This window comes from Sciurus vulgaris, assembly GCF_902686455.1.
Source record: "Sciurus vulgaris genome assembly, chromosome: 9".
In the NCBI taxonomy this organism is placed as follows: Eukaryota; Metazoa; Chordata; class Mammalia; order Rodentia; family Sciuridae; genus Sciurus; species Sciurus vulgaris.
Genome location: NC_136469.1, coordinates 127,340,664 through 127,361,885, shown reverse-complemented (window position 1 = coordinate 127,361,885; position 21,222 = coordinate 127,340,664). Strand labels below are relative to the sequence as shown.

At 37.9% G+C, this 21,222-nt stretch overlaps 1 protein-coding gene across 1 annotated transcript in view; it reads right to left on the bottom strand.

Annotated features, from left to right (window-relative positions):
• Positions 1-17,048, bottom strand: part of DHX15 (DEAH-box helicase 15) — a 47,429-nt gene extending 30,381 nt beyond the window's left edge. The window contains exons 1-3 of the mRNA XM_079154567.1: positions 16,805-17,048; positions 10,804-11,239; positions 5,988-6,181 (exon numbers count right to left, since the gene is read on the bottom strand). Of these exons, the coding sequence (XP_079010693.1) occupies positions 5,988-6,181; positions 10,804-11,239; positions 16,805-16,875 (701 nt within the window). The 5' untranslated portion in view covers positions 16,876-17,048. The remainder of the gene's footprint in view (positions 1-5,987; positions 6,182-10,803; positions 11,240-16,804) is intronic.
• Positions 17,049-21,222: the final 4,174 nt, after the last annotated feature.

Genomic DNA, 21,222 nt, shown 5'->3' with positions numbered 1-21,222 from the left:
AAAACTTGGGACATCAAATAAAGCAGTAAGTTCAGTACTTGATCAAAAACAAAAGTTTCTTCATTACATGAAGTATGGCTAAGATTCAAATGACAACCTAGTCAAAAATTCCAAAGTGCTAATTTTGTTAAGAGCTCTATATAAATCAGTTAAGAACCAACCACAGAGAGATAAGAAACTGAACAAATACTGAATTTTATCAATTGTGTAAAACTGTACATTTTGTCAATTTTCTCTGAAATTGAGATGCATTTTTTAAAACACCACCTTATAAGCTGCTGCCAACCAGGGTAATCCTTCTGGACAGATAAGAAAAGCATCAGTCTCAGATTCCAAAAGATATATAAATGACTAATACATACCTGTAAAAATGCTCAACTTCATACAGAAGAAATGCAAATTAAAACCATAAGGAGACCCCATTTTTCACTTATAAGATTGATGTTTTACTAGGCTGTATCAGAAAAGGCAAAGAAACAGACACTCATCTGCTCAATCCTTACTGGTGGGAGTAGATCAATTCTTCATGAAGGGCAATCTGGCAACAAGCTGGTAAAATTCAAACAAAACCTTTGATCCAACCAATTTCACTCAGGGAATTCATTTCACATATGCCAATGTGTAAAAAATGGGCATACAAAGTTGTAAGAGGGTGATGAGGATACCAACTGTTTCTAATGGAAAAAACCGCAAAATATCCATCAATAGATTAGTCAAACTAGAGGACAATCGCAAATGCCAGGCAACCATTAATAAGAGTGAAGTAACTTGATGTTATTATTATTGTTCTAGAACAATCTCCAAGGTACACAGAAGTGAGAGCTACACAAGTATACCTTATGCTACAGCACAAAAACAGAAAATCTGTTCTGAAAATCCTAGTTAGACTGCACTATTCCCATACAGTTAAGAGTTTGGTTACCTTTCCAAGTATAGGCTCTATTCTGGCATAACTATCTATGCAGATAAATCAAAACTGAATCTGAAGATCTAAAACTTGAATCCACAAAGAAATTCCTGGAATGACTTCAAAGGTTGGCCATCAAATTTTATTTAACCCTTCTCAATTACAACTCAATTACTGTGTTAAAAGGAACTTCACTAAACTGCTTTTATAAGTGCCTTTCTAGTTGTGTTAGCTGATTTGATAAGAACCAGTAATTTTTCAAGCTGGAAATCTACCACTACTACCAGCAGCAATGCTGAATGAAACACTGCTAATCTGAGTATCAAAAAATTACTCTTAAGGGTTATACACAAATTAACAGGGATCTCAGAACAACCCCATAAAGTAGTTATTATAAGCTTCATCTTCTGAAAAAGCAGTGAGTACAGGAAGGTTAATTCATAGTCAAAATCATATTGCTGAGTGGAAGAGCTAGGACACAACTTAGTTACTGTGACCCCTGAGGCAGTGCTCTGGGATCTACTTACTTTCAATTCTCTTCTCAAATCATCTATTTTTAAAAGAGGGTGCCTTGCTGAATACCCACTCTGAAATCTTGAAGTAGCCCTTAAACAATACTGCTTCAGTCTATTGTTTCCAGGGGCACAAAAAGAATCTGCTATGGCCATGCCTTCCAGTGCCAACCTTAAAAAAAAGATTCTGATCCCTCCAGCTCCTTACTGTAGTAGTCTTTGTATTAAGCACATACTTGTTAAATACTCTGGTATTCTCTTTGATCTTCTGGCCTACAGAGTTTCTTTATCTTTTTGAGATTAAAAACAAATTTTAGAGGTTTATGACCTGAATTGTGTGGAAACACACTTCTTTGGCTAGTCTATTCAAAACTTATCTCCCTTAAGCTTTACAAGGGACAATTTATCACACTCTGAAATCCCAGACTCTTCATTTCTTTGGTCACTGAATTATATTTCAACCATGTCCTTTAATCTTTACCTTTTCTTGCCTTTTTAGTGGTTTGCCCTGAAGTTACACACCAGAAAAATATCTCAAAGTGGTACAGTATTACAGAACCAACATACATGTCCTCTAAAAGCTGCTCTGGTTCATTAATATTATCTCAGACTGGGTCCTTAGGGTCGTAAAATTCCAAATTTCAAACGAATATGACACCCCAAACTGCAAGACTTAGGGAAAAAAGGTAAATCATGTATACTATACCACTCCATCATTATACCCCACCTTCACCTAAAGAAATTTTAACAAAGAAAATGTCTTTTCATGAATCATCTATCCATTTTTTATGACTATGCTGAATTTGTCCAAATTCTACACCATAGTAACAAAACTTCAAACTCCTCCATTATGACTTTAACTTCCCCAGATTAAAGAAAGGAACAAAGGTTCTGTTTGTTGTGTGCAGAGCAAGTACACAGGTATACAGACACAAACCCTGTTCCCTTTGTTTATGGTCCAGTGATGCAAGAAGGACCAAACAGGCTATCTTCAATCATCTATGAGTAGTACATAAACTAGTTCTTTAACATCTTAAAATTGATATGGTATGAAAATGCTGACTTAAATCAGTCAGACATTTAAAGAATATATGGATTAAAGACCTTCTCAAGTAAAAAGTCACAATTTTTTTCCACTCAATAAACAAAGTTCTAAAAACACCTACTGTTCCATCTGCTTGGAATGCACCCCCACCCCCTGTTCTGGCTAGTACTACTTTCATTTTAGGCCTTGATTTAAATACCAGCTTCTCTTTTCCAAATAAATTGAACCCTCAAAGCATACTTCCATATATTCTATTTCAGAATCTATCTCATTTAGAAATTTTATACTTACATTTGTATTTGCTTTTTGGGGACAAGAACCAGATTTCCTTTTTGTTTCTACACCTAACACTGCCCAACATATATAAAGTACTCAATCAAATGACTGAATAAGATTACTTGGTACATAACAGAATTCCCTCAATATCAAAACACTTCAATAATTTTGCAGCTTTGGAATAAAGCAAAAGGCATATTCCCTAAAATAACAATGAAATTGGCTACCAAATTAACAAATATTCTTTCTCCACAGGCACAAAATTATCAAGCCATTGTCTTCCCTAAAAATTAATCAGCTCCCAGGCTGGAGTTGTAGCTCAGTGGTAGAGTAATGCCTGGCAGGCCCAAGGCTCTAAGTTCAATCTCCAGCACCACAAAAGAACAATAAAAAGTGATGAATTTCTTAAATCGTGTACAACTCCAACTATAAGGTCCCTCTTAAAATCCACTGCAAAAGTGCTAGACGCCATCAATGCCTTCTTTCCGTCAAAATGAATTGATTTTTTACTGATCAGTCAAAAATATGGCATGGCAACATTATGTTTTATGGTCTGGTCTTCTCTTCTTTAGAGCTATCTCAACTGGGCTTTTTCCTCTCCTCCCTAACCAAATTTCTATTCCAAGACAGTAAAAGGAAAATAAATATGTTGCATTAGTTTCAGAAGGAAAGGATGAGGACAAGTAAATATCTAATAGAATACAAAAAAACACATTTAGCAATTTGTACACTGGGACTAAGTCGTTACTAAAGACTTAAAAACAGTGTGCATTAACTTATAATAGATCAGTTCTTTGAAAACAGCACAATATTAGACTTATCATCTATCTGTATATATCTCAAACAATGAAGAAACACCTTGGACTCTTAAATCTGTATGTGGACAATTAAAAAATACACCAAAATAGCTGAAGTATTCTTAAAAAACAAAAAACAAACAAAAAAACCCAAATCCCTCTAAATTCAGAGTCCTTCAAGCAGAATCTTCAGAGAATTGTTTGATGAATGCATTCTTCCTACTCAATTAACTATATAACTGATGTTCAATAAGTTATGGCTTTAGCTATTTATAACATCTTGGTTCTCAATGTGTCAATGTGACTATATGAAATATACCTAGGGAATAATAAATCACTATGCTTAACAAAGTATTCTTATCAGTTAAACCTACCACTGGTCCTCTTCATATGAAATAAAGAGTCACACTGGAAATTGAAAACTTTAAAGTAATTTACAATAACATACCCTTTTACTACTATAATGTCATTTAAAAATAATGGGTTAGTTTCTACCTTTCAGGCAGATTCTATGAGGAGCAACATTAACAAACTTACCCTGTTTGGAAAAAATTTTCTTGTAGAGATTTAGTTATAATCTTTGGGAACTGCTCCACAAGAAAACATCACAATGCTAAAAATATATTTTACTTTATCATGTCTATTTATATTGTCACTCCCCATTAACTCAAAATCTTGGACAAGCATAATCCCTACGAGACAGGAAAACATACACACACACGCACCCCTCCAATAATGGAAACTTTCTCGAATTCAACTTCTAAATTCTGAACTTAACTATAACTTGCCAAAAAAATGATGCAGCAAATCAAATGTCACAAAGATACACCTACTAGAGATGAGTTAATTTAGTATTTTCCTCAAATCTTTGACATTATCAGTACTTTAAAGTAGTATAAAACGAGCTATGATTTCACATTATTGTCAATTGCAATGTAATTACAAACAAACAATAATGTAATATCACTAAAATTTATTCAGTTAAGATTAAGATTTACATGAAAAATGTTCAACTGCTCTTAAGTATGAAACTATCAAATTCTACTGAAACAAAATATGTATACCAAAAAACTAGGGAAAAAATGGACAAAAAAGAAGTGACTGAATATTCTGATTGAAGGATTTTTTAAAAGTTGTGATATATTTATATTTTAAGAAACTGAGAAACACACTAAAAATTTAAAGATAATATGATACCTAAGATCTGTTTCAAAATAATGAGAGGGAAAACACTGGGATATGGATACAAGGTTGAAGATACATGATAAATACATGGAGTTCACTATACTAGTAAACTGCTGTCATTTAAAAATATCTATAAAATATACAGTTGAAAAAAGAGAGATAAGAGTTCCACTTCTCCCCTAACACTGTAGATGGATATAGATAGATCCATCAGCGAAGATTCATGTCACTGTCCATTTTGGAACAAAATGACTTCTTTAAAAATTTTAGGAAATTGCACTCGGACCCGTTTTTTGTTTTGTTTGCAGTACTGGGGATTGCACTGAAGGCCTTATACATGCTAGGCAAGGGCTCTACCTGAACTAGATCCCCAGTTATCTTTATAGCAAAACAGGGTCTGCCTATGTTGCCCATGATGGCCTTTGAACTTGTGATCTCAGCCCCCAGAGTAGCTAGGATTACAGACATGTGCCACTGAGCCCACCAAGAAATAACTTTTAAAATAACTTAAATGTCATATATATACAGACAAGCAAAAGCAATAAGGAAAAAAAATGTGATTTTTTAAAGAAATGACTATCAGGAAATATACATTACTTATGCAAAAATGCAACTATAAAATGAAGAAGACATTTTAGTCAAGTTAAAACATTCAGAAAGACCAATATGATCACGTGTATGACAACTATAAAGAGTAACCAACACACCTTGAGGTACCCTGAGTACATAACAAGATTTGTCCTTTTAGTTCATTATGTATGCGTAGCAAGATCTGCATAACTAACATTAAAAAACCCTCACCCCCACATAAATCATATCCCATCTCACACATTGTTCTAAGAGTAGCTTTTTTTAAGATAAATCAATCATTCTTTCCACAGGGATAGGGACTGAACTCAGGGCCTCATTCATGCAAGCACTCTACCACTGCTACATCCCCAGCCCACTAAAATATATCTTTACTTTTCTATCACATTTAAATGATATTTCAGAACACGTCTACTAAAACTACATTTTCACCTGAGATACAACTTCAAGCAACTAAAATATGACCTACAAACTTCAATTTCTACTAAAAAGCTATGTATACTATAACCAAGAAAAAGAATCCACATTAAAATGTCATCTGGCAAGTCAAAGATGGCCTACTTCTAACTATTCGATTCAAAATTTGTATAACATGAGCTTCCACTAGCAAAGTTCCTAACAAGTGGCAGAAAACTACCATTAGAAAAAGCATCCATTTTAAAAGATAAAGTACTTACTTAAGGATGGTTTTTGCACTACTGCAGTCTTCAAATCGAATGGAGTAACCAACTTCCTGGCCCAACATCACATCCATTTCATCAGCAACCCTCTGAGCCACGCTCATTGCAGCCACCCTCCTGGGTTGTGTACAGGCAACTCCTCTCTTGGGTCCTGGTAATGATCTCATATACTCCACACACCACTGTGGAATCTATCAAATAATTTCACATATAAATTAATTCTACTCTGCATATCAACTATGTTTAATATAAAGCACTTTCTCAATAACTTAAAATTCAATTAGGCTAGTGACAAAGAATTATTTATAACAATAACTTATGTAACACATTTCTCCCTTACTTAACATACATAATTTTAGATAGAAAATAGCCAAAAAGGGGTCAAGTATAACATTGATGTGACATCATTACACTCAGTGGGTGAGGTCCACATAGGTTTTGCATGGTATGCGCACCAACATAAGCAATCCATCTATTAACTACTTCTCTACATAACAAACAAAAAATCCTACTTGAAACAAATCCAACTTTATAAATAGATGTTAGTTTTTAATAAGTATAGCATCGAAATTCACAATGAGTTACAAAATGGTGGTAAAAGCAGAAAACATTCCTTTGTAGCCTAAGTGTACCTGCTAATTCAATTCAAATTCTGTAAGTCAGCAGAAGCTAAATCCTAGCACCTAACTCTAGTACCCCTATCCATCTTTCAGGAGTGGTATGCACAATCCCAACACTTTAGGTGCCATCTTTCAATTCAATTTTAGTAAATGCCAGTTCCAAATTCAATATGACCTACAGCAACACACTTTGCTGGGTAAGGTCAATCAAGAGGGAAGGGAAAAAGAAAATCCACCACAAGATTGTTGTAAGGCTGACAGTATATTTCCTCCCTATTCCATATCCAAAGACACATATAGATCCTTTCATTTTATGGTTCTTCTCCAATCACTTAACTGAAAAAGAACCAAGGGAAAAGGCAAATGACTACCACATGAAACTGGAATCCACTGCTACAAAGACATGATTTGTCCTCCCCAAAGCTCCCAAAAGCCTATCAGGGGCTAATGCTATACAAAATATAATGGGTTTTCTGGTACAGTTATTTGTACAATGATACCTGATGAAGAGTATTGGTTACTGCATTATTATTACATTTTAGTTCAATGACTTTTGAACTTGGAAGAAAATGACACTGGACAAACAACTGAGAGATGATTATGTTGCTTCTCTGAGAACACAACAACACATATTTTTACATTGTTTTCAATGAACAAAAATACTAAACTAACACAGCAGAGTCTCCCTGGTCTTGCAAACCAACAGACCCATGGTTAAGAGGTCTTCTTATAACGTTTTATTTATCTACCCTCATTTCACCAACCCTCCTCTCTAAAGGCAAATTGTACTTTTAAAAGTTATTTAAAAGTTATGTAAAATTCAAAACCACTGATTGGCAGATTTAAAATACTTAAAATTAATTCATAATTCTGAAGGCAAGAATATTCACATTTTAAAAAATTTATGCTAATGAAACTGATAACTTACCCTATTTTTTAAAAAAAGTTTTGGTTAATTTAGCAGTTCTCTGAGTTTTAGAATCTTCTTACACTGTTAACAATGAGGATACCAAACAACTAATACATTTATTATACTTGGAAATTAAAACTGGAAAACTGCTAAATTGTTTATTAGTTACTAATAACAATCCATCCTCTATTTTAAAAAACATCTTACAATCAAAAAAAATACTGAGCTAGTAAAGTGCATTTTCATTATTTTTACATATCTTTAATGTATGGCTTATTGGAAGAAAGCTGGACTCTCTTATCTGTCTCTACATTCGGTATGTTGCAATATTTTGTTTTGTTTGAAAAACACCAAGAAATTCTTGGACTTTTAAAAGAGTTTCAGAGATTTTTAAAGGTTTCCAAAACAGCTTATATAATGCATCTACTCGAATTTTCTAAGGAAATATGATTAGGAAGGAAGCAAGTCCAGAAAGATGTGGGCTACTGGTCTACTCAAATCAGGCATCTGTTTTGCTCTTCCTTCCTCCTTCCCTTCCTCTACTTGAGGCTATCCTCCCAAAACCTAATCCTCATTCCTGGGACTTTCCTCTTTTATACATTATCCCGAGTAGCCTTTTCTATACTCTTAAATTCTAACATTGCCTACAAAAGAACAATGTCAACTCATAACTCTAGCTCCCATCTCCTAATCTAGCAGTCATCTTCTGAAGGATGAATATTTTATTGGTATCTCAAATTCATCAAGTTCAAAGCAAAACCATTTCTCACCTTTTAATTCTTTCCATGTCCCCTACTCAGTAACAGTGAACATGCTAACTCCATTCTTTGTTCCTCATTCCCACTACTCCCTTGGACAAAGTCAAAACTTTTGTTACGATCTCCTATATGGTCTGTCATGACTGAAATTTTTGTAAAAATCTGTCACTCCCCTCTAATGAAAAAGCTCAGTTGGTAGAAAGCTCAGCTGGTAAAGTGCTTGCCTTGCAAGCACAAGGCCCTGGGTTCAATCCCCAGCACTGCAAAAAAAAAAAAAACAACAACAACCTCTGATGGCTTCCTTATCTACAGGCAAGAGGGAGTAAGGCTCAACCTACAGCTCTAGTCTCACCCGCCCCATCACCCCTTAGCACACCCTGCACACCAGACAAATATGCAGGGTTCCCTTCTCTAAATTTGTGCCCTCGCTCATGTTTTCCCTCTGACTGAACTACCTTCAATTTCTCAAATATAGGTCTAGTATGTGCACACCAAGCACAATGCATGATGTCTTTTCTATGAATCTTTCAAAAGTTAAAGTTATCATTTCAAATTAAGTCTGATTTTATTTTCTGATAGGCAGAGATAACCAAAACAATGGCATTCTTTATTAGGTGTGAGTCCAAGTTTAGTAATAATATGCTGAAAAGTATTTGGATGAAATTTACTTATTTAACTTTCTAGTTTCCCTTCAGATCCTCAAAATTCCCTGCAACCTTTAGTATTCACATCTCACGTAACCCATGAAAGCACATGTAATCCAAATAATCACACACCTCCTCGTGAAGCAATTAAATTTTTCACACAAACTTCAAATAAACACAACTGTGAAACAGGCTAACCATATCAAACCACAGAACAGCAGTATGAAATAAGTGTAACTTTGGTTATAGAAAAGGACAAAATTTTGAATGCTGAACCCTCCTAAATCTAGAAAACTACGCAACCCAGACCAACCCACTAAAGCTAAGTTTTCTCATTAATCTAAGCCACATTCTACTCTTCTGTAAAATGTGATTACCTCACCCGCAGTCGTAGATAAACTTAAAATAAGAAAATATATGTAAAGTACCCAATGCCTAATTAACAGGTGTGTTTATATTCTGCAAAGCAGTAAAACAGCTGATATAATTATTTAAAATACTGTGACATTAACCCATTTTGTCCCATTGTATCAGATGTGGAACAACTATAAAAATGTTATATAGTATGTAATATGTAATTATAGTACAGTAATATAATTTTAATTAGCATTATATAATAATTCCCAACATATATTAATGCAACTGTGTCAATTTCATCATAATTTTCAATTATTTACAGAATTGAAAACATGGGACTTAATGGAATAGATTAGCATAGTTAAGAGTTAAAGACTTTCACGTTTTCAAAACTTTTTTTAAAAAGCCAATAGTTTGTTCCTAACATCAGCACTAAGTTTTCCTTCACTTGAAAAATAGTATTCACTAAAGTTCAATCTTCAATAAAGTTTTTCTATTTTGGTTGCTGTATCTTTTGAAAAGTCTCTATGAAATAGTCAAATTGATCTGTGGTCCATATAACAATGCAGTATGCTAAATCATAAACATAAAATAAGTCAGCTCAAAACAATATATTAATAATTATCTCTGCATAGCAAAATGGGTAATTATTCAATTTTCAATATTTACCCATTTTGCTATGCAGAGATAATTATTTTGCTATGCAGAGATAAAACTTTCCAAATTTTCTACAATGAACAAAAAATAGTTAACTTCACTCAGCAAAAAAAAACAAAAATTACTCAAGTATCATTTTTTTTCACCTATGACTTCAGTCCAGTGTTACTCCCAACACACATGCATACAGAAGGGTAAACTGACAGGTTACCTATGAAGGAAAGGTAATTTGGCTACACGTTATTATAACTACAAAAGACAGCCTGGTCCAAGTCTCCATTTTTATAAATATATCTGCCCATGTAAAGCCTACATATCTATTAACAGGGGTCCAGTAACTAATGATTCATCCATGTTTGAAAAATATTCTAGATGTCTTAATATGGACATTCTGGCAACAGTGTTTAAGTTCTGGAAGGATGTCATTAGCAGAGATGTTACTACATATGCCTTCTACTTTTTGAAGGAAAAGTTAATATTCAGTTCCACAAAATTATAATAAAAAGCAAAAACAAATAAAAAACACTCCAGTGGTTCAGATCTCTTGACCCAAACACTAGAAAAGAAATTCTTACACCCTCAAATCTCTGCTGTTCCAGAGTCAAAATGAATGGGAGATCATTGCCGCTATACTTTAGGTACTAAGACTGGAAAAAAACCAGCACTGCTATTTTCCCCTATATACTCTGGAGAAGACAAGTACTCTCTAGTACTTGTCACCATAAAGTACTAAATATCAAAGCAGCCTTTGGTCAACGTGTTCTAAAAGGCAGGGAGACAATGGAAATGACCACAGGGATCAAATAAGCAACATCTGGTAAGCTTAAACATTAGTAAGCTCTGTACTATAAAACACAGTTAACTCACCTGTGTTGTTTTACCAGACCCAGTCTCACCAACTAGCACAAATGACTGGTGTCTAACCAGAATATCTGTAAACCTATCCTTGTATTCCCAAACAGGGAGCTGAAGTCGTTTCTTTAGAATATCATAGTATCGAGGTGTATGGGGTAAATTGGTGAATGGATTAATGCACTGTGGAAGTGATGTGTGTCCTGCATGTCCAGTGTGTGTTGAATGAGCAGAATGTGTCGAATGTGTTGAATGAGCTGAGTGGGTTGAATGAGCTGAATGGGAAGCTTTCAGAGGTGGTAATCCGGCACTGATAAGCATAGCATTGGTTGAAGCTCGCAATTCCTTCTCCTTTTCTTTCTCCCTCTCTCGTTCTCTATCGCCTCTATCACGTTCTCGGTCTCGATCTTTGGACCTATCTTCGCGATCCCGATCTCGATCTCGTTCTTTCCTAGAAACAAAAATTTTAAAATTCAGATTCTGAATTTTATGCAGTATTACAGAAATAACAATCAAGGACTTCCCATGATCCACCATAAAACTTCCCTTCCTTCATGATGCCTCAAATTCTCTTTCTAAAAACCTTAACATGAGGTGAGATCTCCTAAGAACCAAATCTGCAAGTGGAAAAAAAAAAAAAAAAAAAAAAAAATTCCTATTTCCACAACAGAAGTCATAGAGTGCAACTGGAGTGGGGAAGAGAGAGACATAATGGGCAAAAAAAAAAAAGGATGGCATCACAATCTTTCCCAGATTCTCCTTCAAGCTGCACTTTGCTTTATGTTGTAATGCTAAATGAAAAGAACACAGTACAATGTTATACACAATATCACAATACAAACACGAATTACAGGATTGTCTCAAGTTTGTTTTCTTAATCATACTTTCTAATTTTATTCAGTAAGTGTATAATGCTTTACAAGAAAAATTAAAACTAAAACACTTTTACTCCTTTGCTTTCAATGTCTACTCTTGCATTTAGCCTTTTGGAAAAGTAAAACACTACAAAGTATACAAGATAAAGCCATGTATACTGGTCAACCATAAAATAAAATATAGCCAAACTAAAACAAGCTTCATCATTTCACTGCTATTTAAAAAATGCTAAAATTACACCGCTATCCACTTTATTAAACTTAGGCCAATTTTAAGTAGCCAATTCTGGTATCTACTTCTAGTTACTAAATTGTCCTAATACAATGATACTCTTAACTAATCTACTTGAGGAAATCTGACAAGCAGCATGACAAAGGGCTGCATCTGGTGGCCTCTGAGGGCCTGATGACAAATAAAATCTTTTGCTTGCTCATTTTACTAATTCACTTTATTTCAGACAAACTCCTAGAGCAAAGAAACTTGCCACAATGTGTTGGGACCCAGATTAAAAATGGGAAAAACAGGAAGCTAAATGTCATTGCTCCTTATTCATAACACACAAAGAAGTACAAGTTTCCTGTGCTATAGCAGAGAGGTAGCAGAGGAAGAAAGAGCATTCATACTCCATACTGGTACATCAGTGAGGCAACAGTAACTTCTTGGCAGACCACAGCTAAAATACTAAACCCAGTATTGAGTTAGAATGGTTCATTTACAGAAATGGTAAGCTAACCAATTAGATCTGATCTTGTTCTTCTTAAATATGCCATTCTATTCCATTAAAAAAAAAAAAGGCTTAAAGGGGAAAATCCTTATTTTAAACTGGTGATTTTTCCTTCTTCCATTCCAATGTCCACATTCTACAGAATTATAGGGCACACAAGCTAGAAAGTTATACTCAAACTCAAGAGAAATCAAAGGTAAAGAAAATCGGAAGGATGACTAAACATAAAATGAAGTCTCACAAATCAAAATTTTAGAGTCCTTACCTATCTTTGAAATATGCTATTAACTACTGGCTTTCTTTCTCTCATTCTACCTTATCAAGTACTCAATAAATTTAATATGTATTCATATTAGCCCCAATGTGAACAATGGAATAGTTTACAAAAGAGCATGTATAAATATGCTCAGTGAGAAGCACTATAGTCATAAATGACTCAGAGTAGACATCTCAAAGATAATAGTACACAGAACTAGAAAGAACTCTTAAAGAACATCTGTTCTAAATATAAGGATTGTCTACTACTCATACCATCATGGGGGAGAAGGGAAGAGACCAAGAAAAGAAAAAGTTTAATGAATTTCTCTTGTACTTTTCACGTAGTATCAAGATACTTAAGACATGGACCAAACTTTCAAGAGTAATAAAACTGGGGGAAGAGGGATTATGGAATAAATACACTCTTGTCGTCCTATGTCAACAAAGAACATTTTTCAGAGACCAACTTTATAAAAAAAAAAAAAAAATCCTACAGAACAGGAAGCAAATATCAAATATATTTTGAAGACACAAAGATTAGCAGTTGACCAAGAAATGCAGGCAGTCACAGCATAAAAGGAAAAGGGACAGAATCACAGGCAAGACATAAGCCTCAATTTATCAATCTACATAGTGAAAGGTATTAATGAGATTTAAGTCTGTTAAGTGGGAACTTAAACCTTCTGCTTCATAAATATGTACAGACTTGTGCTTATGCATATTCTCTTTTTTAAATATGCATTTTTGTCAAGCACACGATTCCATACAATTTTTCAGCTCAACTCTGGCTCAGTACTTAAGCTAGTTATATGATAATATTTCTTTCCTCATTTAAAACACGGCTATTAATGCCTTGCGTGGTATTGAAAAGATTAAATGAGTTAACGCATGCAATGTGTTTGAAGTGTTGTCTAGCACTGAAAATGCCCGGTAAATACTGGTTACTATTAGATTTCTTTAAAATTAGAATACCATGTTAAAGCCAGGCTCAGAGGTGCATGCCTGTAATCCCAGTGACTCAGGAGGCTAAAGTAGATGGATCACCAAGTCAGTCAGCTTCAGCAACTTAGTAAAACCCTTAAAATAAAAAGGGCTGGGGAAGTGGTTCAGTGTTAAGTATCCCTGGGTTCAAACTTTGGTACCAAAAAAAAGTTAAAATTCTACATGGAATAACAGATGCTGAAATACTCCTAATGGTGACAAAGTAGTCATCAAAAAAAGAATATTTTGAATAAACACTGCTTTTTTTCCTCGCAATCTTACTTCCAAAAACTTCCAATTACAAATATGTATACGTAAGGATGTTCATACTTTTAATCTATAAAATGACAACTGGGAAACTACCTAACCATCAATGAATGGGATAGTGAATAAGTCATGATATACCTTTACAAGTGGAACACTATACAGCCAATGAAAAGGATAATGGCATCTTAGCAAAACTATCAAAGCACACAATGATGCATACTGAAAGATCCCACTGATATTGAACATTACAGTTCACAGTTTAGGTAAAAATGACTATCCAAAACTGTTCATCACAAAAAATGTTCTTCATAGATTACCAGGAATTTGCCTTTTTTTGTTTTGTTTTTGCAACTTTCTTTACCTGCCACAAAAGACTGTAGTGAAAATGTGTTTATATATATATAAGGAATCTACAAGTGTCAGGTGTACAGTATATACTCTGTACTGTACAATGTGTATAATAATCAATAAGAAATGTATTGATCAGGAAACATCAGGATGTTGGCTTCAAATAGTATTTTCCAAACTTCATGGTCCAGGTTTGTTTTGTTGTTGTTAGAAACATTATACTGAAGACTGTATAGGATCATGGAAAAAAGGAAAGCAGCAGAATATGAGACCTGTAACTTCTCCACATGCCTCCAAACTAAAACATGCCAGGAGTAAATAAAACCTTATATAGCAGAGAAACAAGAATATGGGTGAAATCTCCCACTGAAAGACCCTCCATTCTTAGTACTGGAGAAATGGGACAATCATGTTTGACAGCACAATTCACAAAAGTGATAAGCCTGTGTCCTCAAACAAATACACTTGCTAACTATCAGCACTAAAACAACAAAAAACAAAACCAACCACTACAGGGTCACTGGTCATTCAACAAGTTACTTAAAAATTACTTAAAGTTATTTAAGTATCAAACATATTATAATATCAAACATATCTTGAACCCTAATAGAAACATCAGAAGTCCAATGCTAAAGAAAACTAGTCCTTTGAGGAATTGCACTCAAATGACACAGAAGTTAGTACAAAAACTTCCTCCAGAATTTATCCAGGCCTTAAGCACTATTCCATGGATGCACTCTATGTACAGGCAAATATCCAACAGTATCAAGGGGAATATCATGTGGTTACAATCACAAACCCAAAAAGTCCATTTAGGGTATCTGTTTTGGAGCATTCACATAAGCATATCATGGGATTACTAATCCCAAGGAAAGCATTTTAAATGGTACATATACACATAAACCGGATGAGTCAATTCTCTTCCAGTATACTCTGATCCAATCAGGCCTTACTGGAGATATCGGCTGCATCTTAGCAAAACGACAAGCAATTTTATTTTTATTTCAAAGAAATCAAGAACCAAGTGTTCCCTGCTTTACCAACCCATTATAAATGTCACTAAAACAGGTTGTAATGACTCTTAAGTACAGTATCAGGCTTAGTGTCAAAGTGAAAATTCAAAAAGCAGCATTCTAGATCCTACTATAAAACTGTTAACTTGAACAAGCCACCTTAACTCCATCCGTCTCCATTTCTCATTTCTTGAATGGAGCTGATTATACTCTTTTGAAAGTTGTTTGGAGTTCTCAGTCTGTGAGAGTTTAAACGCACTAATGTTTTCTCAAGGAGCAGTCTCAGAGGTTGTCTTATGATGTTACTGTAGGGTTACTACACCTAATCTTGTAATTTCTAAAAAACTTACATTAAAATGTGGCATAAATCTTTCTGTATTTAATAATTCAATGTATGCAAGGCATCGAAAAAGTACATCCCATTCTGGTCTTTACTCCACACTGACAGTAAAGATTACCTAGAAAAATGACGAAATTATGCAAGGTATTTGGACATTCGAACTTTTGTTTGAAGTTTTTCTTTTTGCCTAACTGCCCACAGAACTCTGTTCTTCAACAGTGAAAACACACACTGGACAAGAAATGACTGTAGTATAACTGCTTAAGTTAACTGCTAAATTCCTCTGCGCCTTTAGGGAAAAGGTAAGGAAAAGGAATCTGCAACACCAAGAATCTTGTATTTCTCAATCCTCACATGGCGATATTTTGCCATCAACACTAAAACCACTTTTTGAATACGGTCTCCTAGTTACAAAGGGAGGAGGGAACACGAAAGAAACTAAAAACTTTGGGGGGAAAAAGCATGCCTTCCAACTCCTACCCCTACACCACGGTCTTCACCAAAGCAGGAAATGAAGGAGATGGCGGGAGAGTGGGCAGAGGACGGAAGTTAGCCTGCCAGCGGCTCTGAAGAGTTTGAATGGACGGGGGCCCGCGCTCTCCCGCCAACTGTGAGCTCGGACGCTCGGGACGGCAGCCCGCGGCCCACCGGGCCCACGTTTCCTCTCCCCGCAGGCCCTCACTCCCTGCCCGCCCGCGGCGCTCAGCCCCGCCGCCCGCCCGCCCGCCCGCCGCAGCCCCACAGGGCCCACGCGCTCCTCGCCCCGCCGCCCCGCGCCTTCCTCCGCGTCCCGGGGCCCTCTCCCGGCCCTCCGCCCCGAGCCCGGTGCCCTTGGGCGCGAACGCTCGCCGCGCCCTCCCCCACCCTCTCCAGGCCTCGCTCGGGAGCCGAGGCCACGAGGTCCGCGCGCCACTCCTGCTCTGCTCGGTCCAGAGTGGCTCCCGCTGGCTGGGCCGCGGAGGCGGCGCCCTGCTGGACACCGCAGGCCTCTCCACCCCGCGACGGGGCCGGGCGGCGGCCCGCCAACATCCCCGCCGCCCTTGCCGGGCCGATCCGGCGCCGCTCCGCCCGGACCGCCGCCGAACGGAGCCCCAAGGAAAACAAAGGCTCGGGCTCCGGGACCCGCTCGGCCACGCCGGCCGTGGCCCGCTCCCCGCCTGGACCCCAACAAAGCCCGAGCCGCTGCCTCGCGCCCCCGGCCTGGCTTACCCATCGGTCCCCGCACGCTTCTTGCCGGAGGGGTAATCCTCCCCCAGGTCCAACCGGTGCCGCTTGGACATCTTCGCACTCTTCGAGCGAGCGGTTAGGAAGGAAGAAAAAGAAAAAAGCTGGCGGCTGTATCCGCACAGTGGAGGGCAGCTACTTAACTCTTGGGGACCCCCACCCCTCCCGCTACAACAGCCCACACCGTGCGGCCGGAACCAGGAGCTAAAATGGCGGCGGCGACGAGGGCTGGGCCTGCGCGCGCGCTTCCGCAGCGTGCGTGCTGAGCGTGCGTGCGTGATGCGCGCGCACGCCGCCCAGAGGCGGGAACTGCGGTCCCGCCAGCCGCCGGATTGGTCAGACCACTCTCCTCTCCGCCGGCCTGGTCCCTCCTCCGCCCGCTTTGAGCCAATCTGAGCCGCTGCTAGAACGGGGATGCGCCTAGTGGCCTTGACCCTCCATTTCAACCTCACCCTATCCCTCTTATTTGGGAAGTTGAAAAAGTACGGTCTTAGTTAGGAAGGCTTATCCATCTCTATCACCTAACTTTAGGGAAATCTGAGACCCAAAGAAGTTGAGAAACTGATAGAAGATCATGCAGTCAATAAGTGGCAGAGCCAGAATTGGAACACAACTATTTTACAACTCCAGACCTAGAACTTGGCAGCTTTGCACCAGACATTAATTGCAGTGCGAAAACTGAGGTGAAAAAAGCGTTAAGACTTGCCATCATTCATTTTGTCCTGTTTTTACCTAGCACCGACATGTACACAAGCTACAGATAGATGTTTTTACTAGATACGGCACAGAAAATTATCTCTAGGGTCACTATGCGCTTTATTTTACTTTTTTCCCCCCTCTCTCTAGGCCTTTTATACACTTTCACAGCGTTATCTCTGTCTCCGTCCTTATTTTTTACAGCAACCCTGCAAGGTATTTTGTAGATGAGGACGTTAAGGCTAACCGAGGTCAACAAATCACACAGCCATTAGGGCTGCACCTAAAGGACAGCAAATTGGTGGGGCAGGATGACCCTTAAGACTTTTGTGGCACCAATTCTCCCCGGAAAATCTGCCTGCTTGCTCAATTGCATTCATTCCCACAAGAAGAGAAAAAGATCTATGAACCAACCCAAGCAAGGCGAACTCATCTTCCTTTTCTTTATTTCTAATTTTTACAGTGCTAGGGATCAAACCTAGGGCTTTGCACATGCTAGATGAGCGTGTTATCGTTGAACTGCTTGCCCCCCCCCCCCCCCCATGAAGACTCTTACTCTGGTTCTCAGCAAATTCCCGGAACTGAACTAAGATAATTCCAACTGAAATTGATAAAGAGGACTCTTATTTTGATACCAAATCAACCTACCATATTCGGCATACCTTTTTTTTCACTTATAAAATGTTCAGTATAACTTTCCACCCAAGGTGTACATTAACAGTATATTGGCATTTGTCAGAGATCATGATGAAAACTCATTGAATTTTAATTCTGAAAAAGTTACCAGCTGATTTTCTGCCTTATTTTAACCAATGGGGAAACCTGATTGCCTTGGTAATACCATGTTCACATAGCCAATTAGTGTCAAACACAAAATCAATAATCAGATTTCATTCCAACTAGTCTAGTCCCAGGTTCCAGGATCTGTTTGAGAGTTCTATAAAGTGCTCTAAAAATGTGCAGAAATATTCAGTAAAATAAGTTAGAATTCTACCTGCAGATGTGCCCCAACCTAAGAGAATCAGCCTCTCATTAACATACAAGGAGACTTGGTAAAGACTCAAGAATGAGACTTTCCTATTAGACCTAGGGCCTAACTAGAAAACTAACCTAATCAATCATGTTGTAACCCGAATGACTGGAGAAAGGACAGTAACCTTTCTGGAATCCAGAAATGAAAAGGAACAAAGACCCAGAGTCTGCCAGAATGTTCACAGTCCTTGAAGAGAAGGGACAGAGTTCTAGGACTAAATGATCCATCCTGGAGTTTTAGGTAGAGAAGAGCCACCCACCATGCCCCACCCCAGCTTGCTGGAAAATTTCCAGAGAATATTCTATTTCCTTTACGCCTGATGTCTTCTAGACAACCCTCTGATCTATTATTTGAACTTAGTCATCTGAGAGAAACGTACCACGCTGCTCGCAAGCTCCAAGTTCCAAGCCAGCAGTGTCTCATAACCTAAACTAGTGAACCAGACACCGCTCCTTGCGTATTTTATCCTCTTTTTATAGTTAGGTGTGTATGAGTCAGACTCACTTACAGATGAGGAAACTGATGCACAGAGAGGCTAAGTATTGCAACCAAGAAGACGGCTCTGGGATTCAGCACGGATAGTGTATGTGATTAACTGCTATGCTGAGCTGCTGCTGCTAAGTAAGTATTCTTGTTCCACATTTTTCTCATAGGGTATGGTTATTGAAGATGACTTCTCCCAGTCTGATATCCTCAAAGTGAATTGACAGTAGTATCCAAGTGGAGAATTAATATTCAGGGCTCTCAGTGGATGAGTCAATATTTGGAGGATTTGAACCCAGTCTGACTCCAGAACCCACATTATTAACCACTACACTGACTTGCTGTTATCCATCCCTTAATTTCCTCATTTATTTGTTGATTCAACAAATATTTGTTAAGCTGCAATGTCAGACACTGAGTTAAGTGCTGAGAAAAGAGAAAATAACAATATAGCTACAGTTCCTGCCTCCATGAAACTTGTTGGAGAGAGAGAGAGACAATAATCAGCTAGATTCTTTGTTGGTAGAGCTGTGGCCATCATAGAGGACAGACACCATAGAGGGACATTTAGAGAAAGAAAGAAAAGAAAGGAAAGAAAAGGGAAGGGAAGGGAAGAAGGGAAGGGAAGTAGGGAAGGGAAGAAGGGAAGGGAAGGGAAATTGACAGACATTGACAGACCATAAGGAAGCAAACATTCCAAGCAGTGACCCTGAAATTTCAAAAAGTTATGGACAACGCATGGGTGCTACGAGTTGAGGAGAATGTGGTCTTCCAGATGCCAGAAAGGCTACATCATGCAGAGCCCAAGGAGCCTGCTGAAGATGTAAGACGTTATCCTCTAACAATTGGAAGACAGCGAAATGATTTAAGTGGGAAAACAATATGATCACTCACAAGGATTTGCCAGGATCAACCCACCAATCTCCCTCTTTTGAGTTATCTTTAGCTACAAAATGCTAACAAATTCGAAATAATTTTCAGTGCTATTTTTAATCACTGTATCCTCTCTACTATTTAAGAGATAGAAATAGTTACAAAATATAGTGGGTGCTCTGACTTGCAATGAAATCCCGCTTCCAGAATGAGCCATCACTCAGCTGCCCAGAGTGCTGCCCACAGACGGTCCCCAAATGTCAACTCTGTTCAGGAATTTCCTTGGCTAAAGAGAGCTGCCATGCCCAGTCAGTCAGAGCATATCACAGAGGTATGAAGGTTTGGCCCCGCTCCTAAACTCCAGGCAGCTGTGAGTGGTGGAGAATCTGGCTCCCTGGAGAATTAGCTGAGTTCTTTGTTAGGGTGGCATCTGTGGACCACAGTGCAATTTGACCATTAATCTTCCAGAGCTACTTCAGATTCCACAAGGTAAAAGGTAGAATCCCCAACAAGACTGAAGATACTCCCACATCAGAGAAGCCACAAATTCCAGGGTCCACAGACCAGCTGCACTTCTACCCAACTGGTTTACAAATTCAAGATTTCCCCCGATTCCATAGTATTTGATAATTTGCAAGAATTTGTGGAATTTGAAAGGCACTGTACTTATGATTATGGTTTTATTATAAAGGATACAAATTGGAGCCTCCATGTCCCCATGAAGTTAGGACACGTGACCCTCCCACACATCTGTGTTCTCACAAACAGTGAAGCTCCACTGAGTTTCAGTGTCTGGAATTTTAATTGGAGTTTCATTATATGGCTGTGATTGACTGAATCACTTGCCCAAAGGTTGAACTCAATTTCTAGCCCCTATCCTCTCCTTAAAGGTCAGGAGGTTGGACTGATTGATATGTGGCTCAAAACTTCAACCTTTAATCACATGATTGGTCTTTCTGGCACCACTAGCTCCCAACCCTGCCCAGAGTCATTCAGATGGGGTCCAAGGGCCCATTATAAATAACAAAGATACAACACCACTCAGGAAATTCCAAGAGTTTAGAAGTTACTGCCCAGGTACTGGGGATGGTGTTTTTATACAACAGCATCACTGCCAACTTACCCCCATCCGATCCTGTTTTCTTCCCTACCTTTGCACTGACGTTGATCCCAACTGTACTCACTAATAAACTTCTTAAACACTCATCTTTGACTCAGGGCCTACTTTTCATGGAATACAGCATGAAATATTTGATGCCAGGAAAGGTCCAAGATAGCAGATATTGATTGGATTTTGGAGTTGGTCACCTGTTTTTTG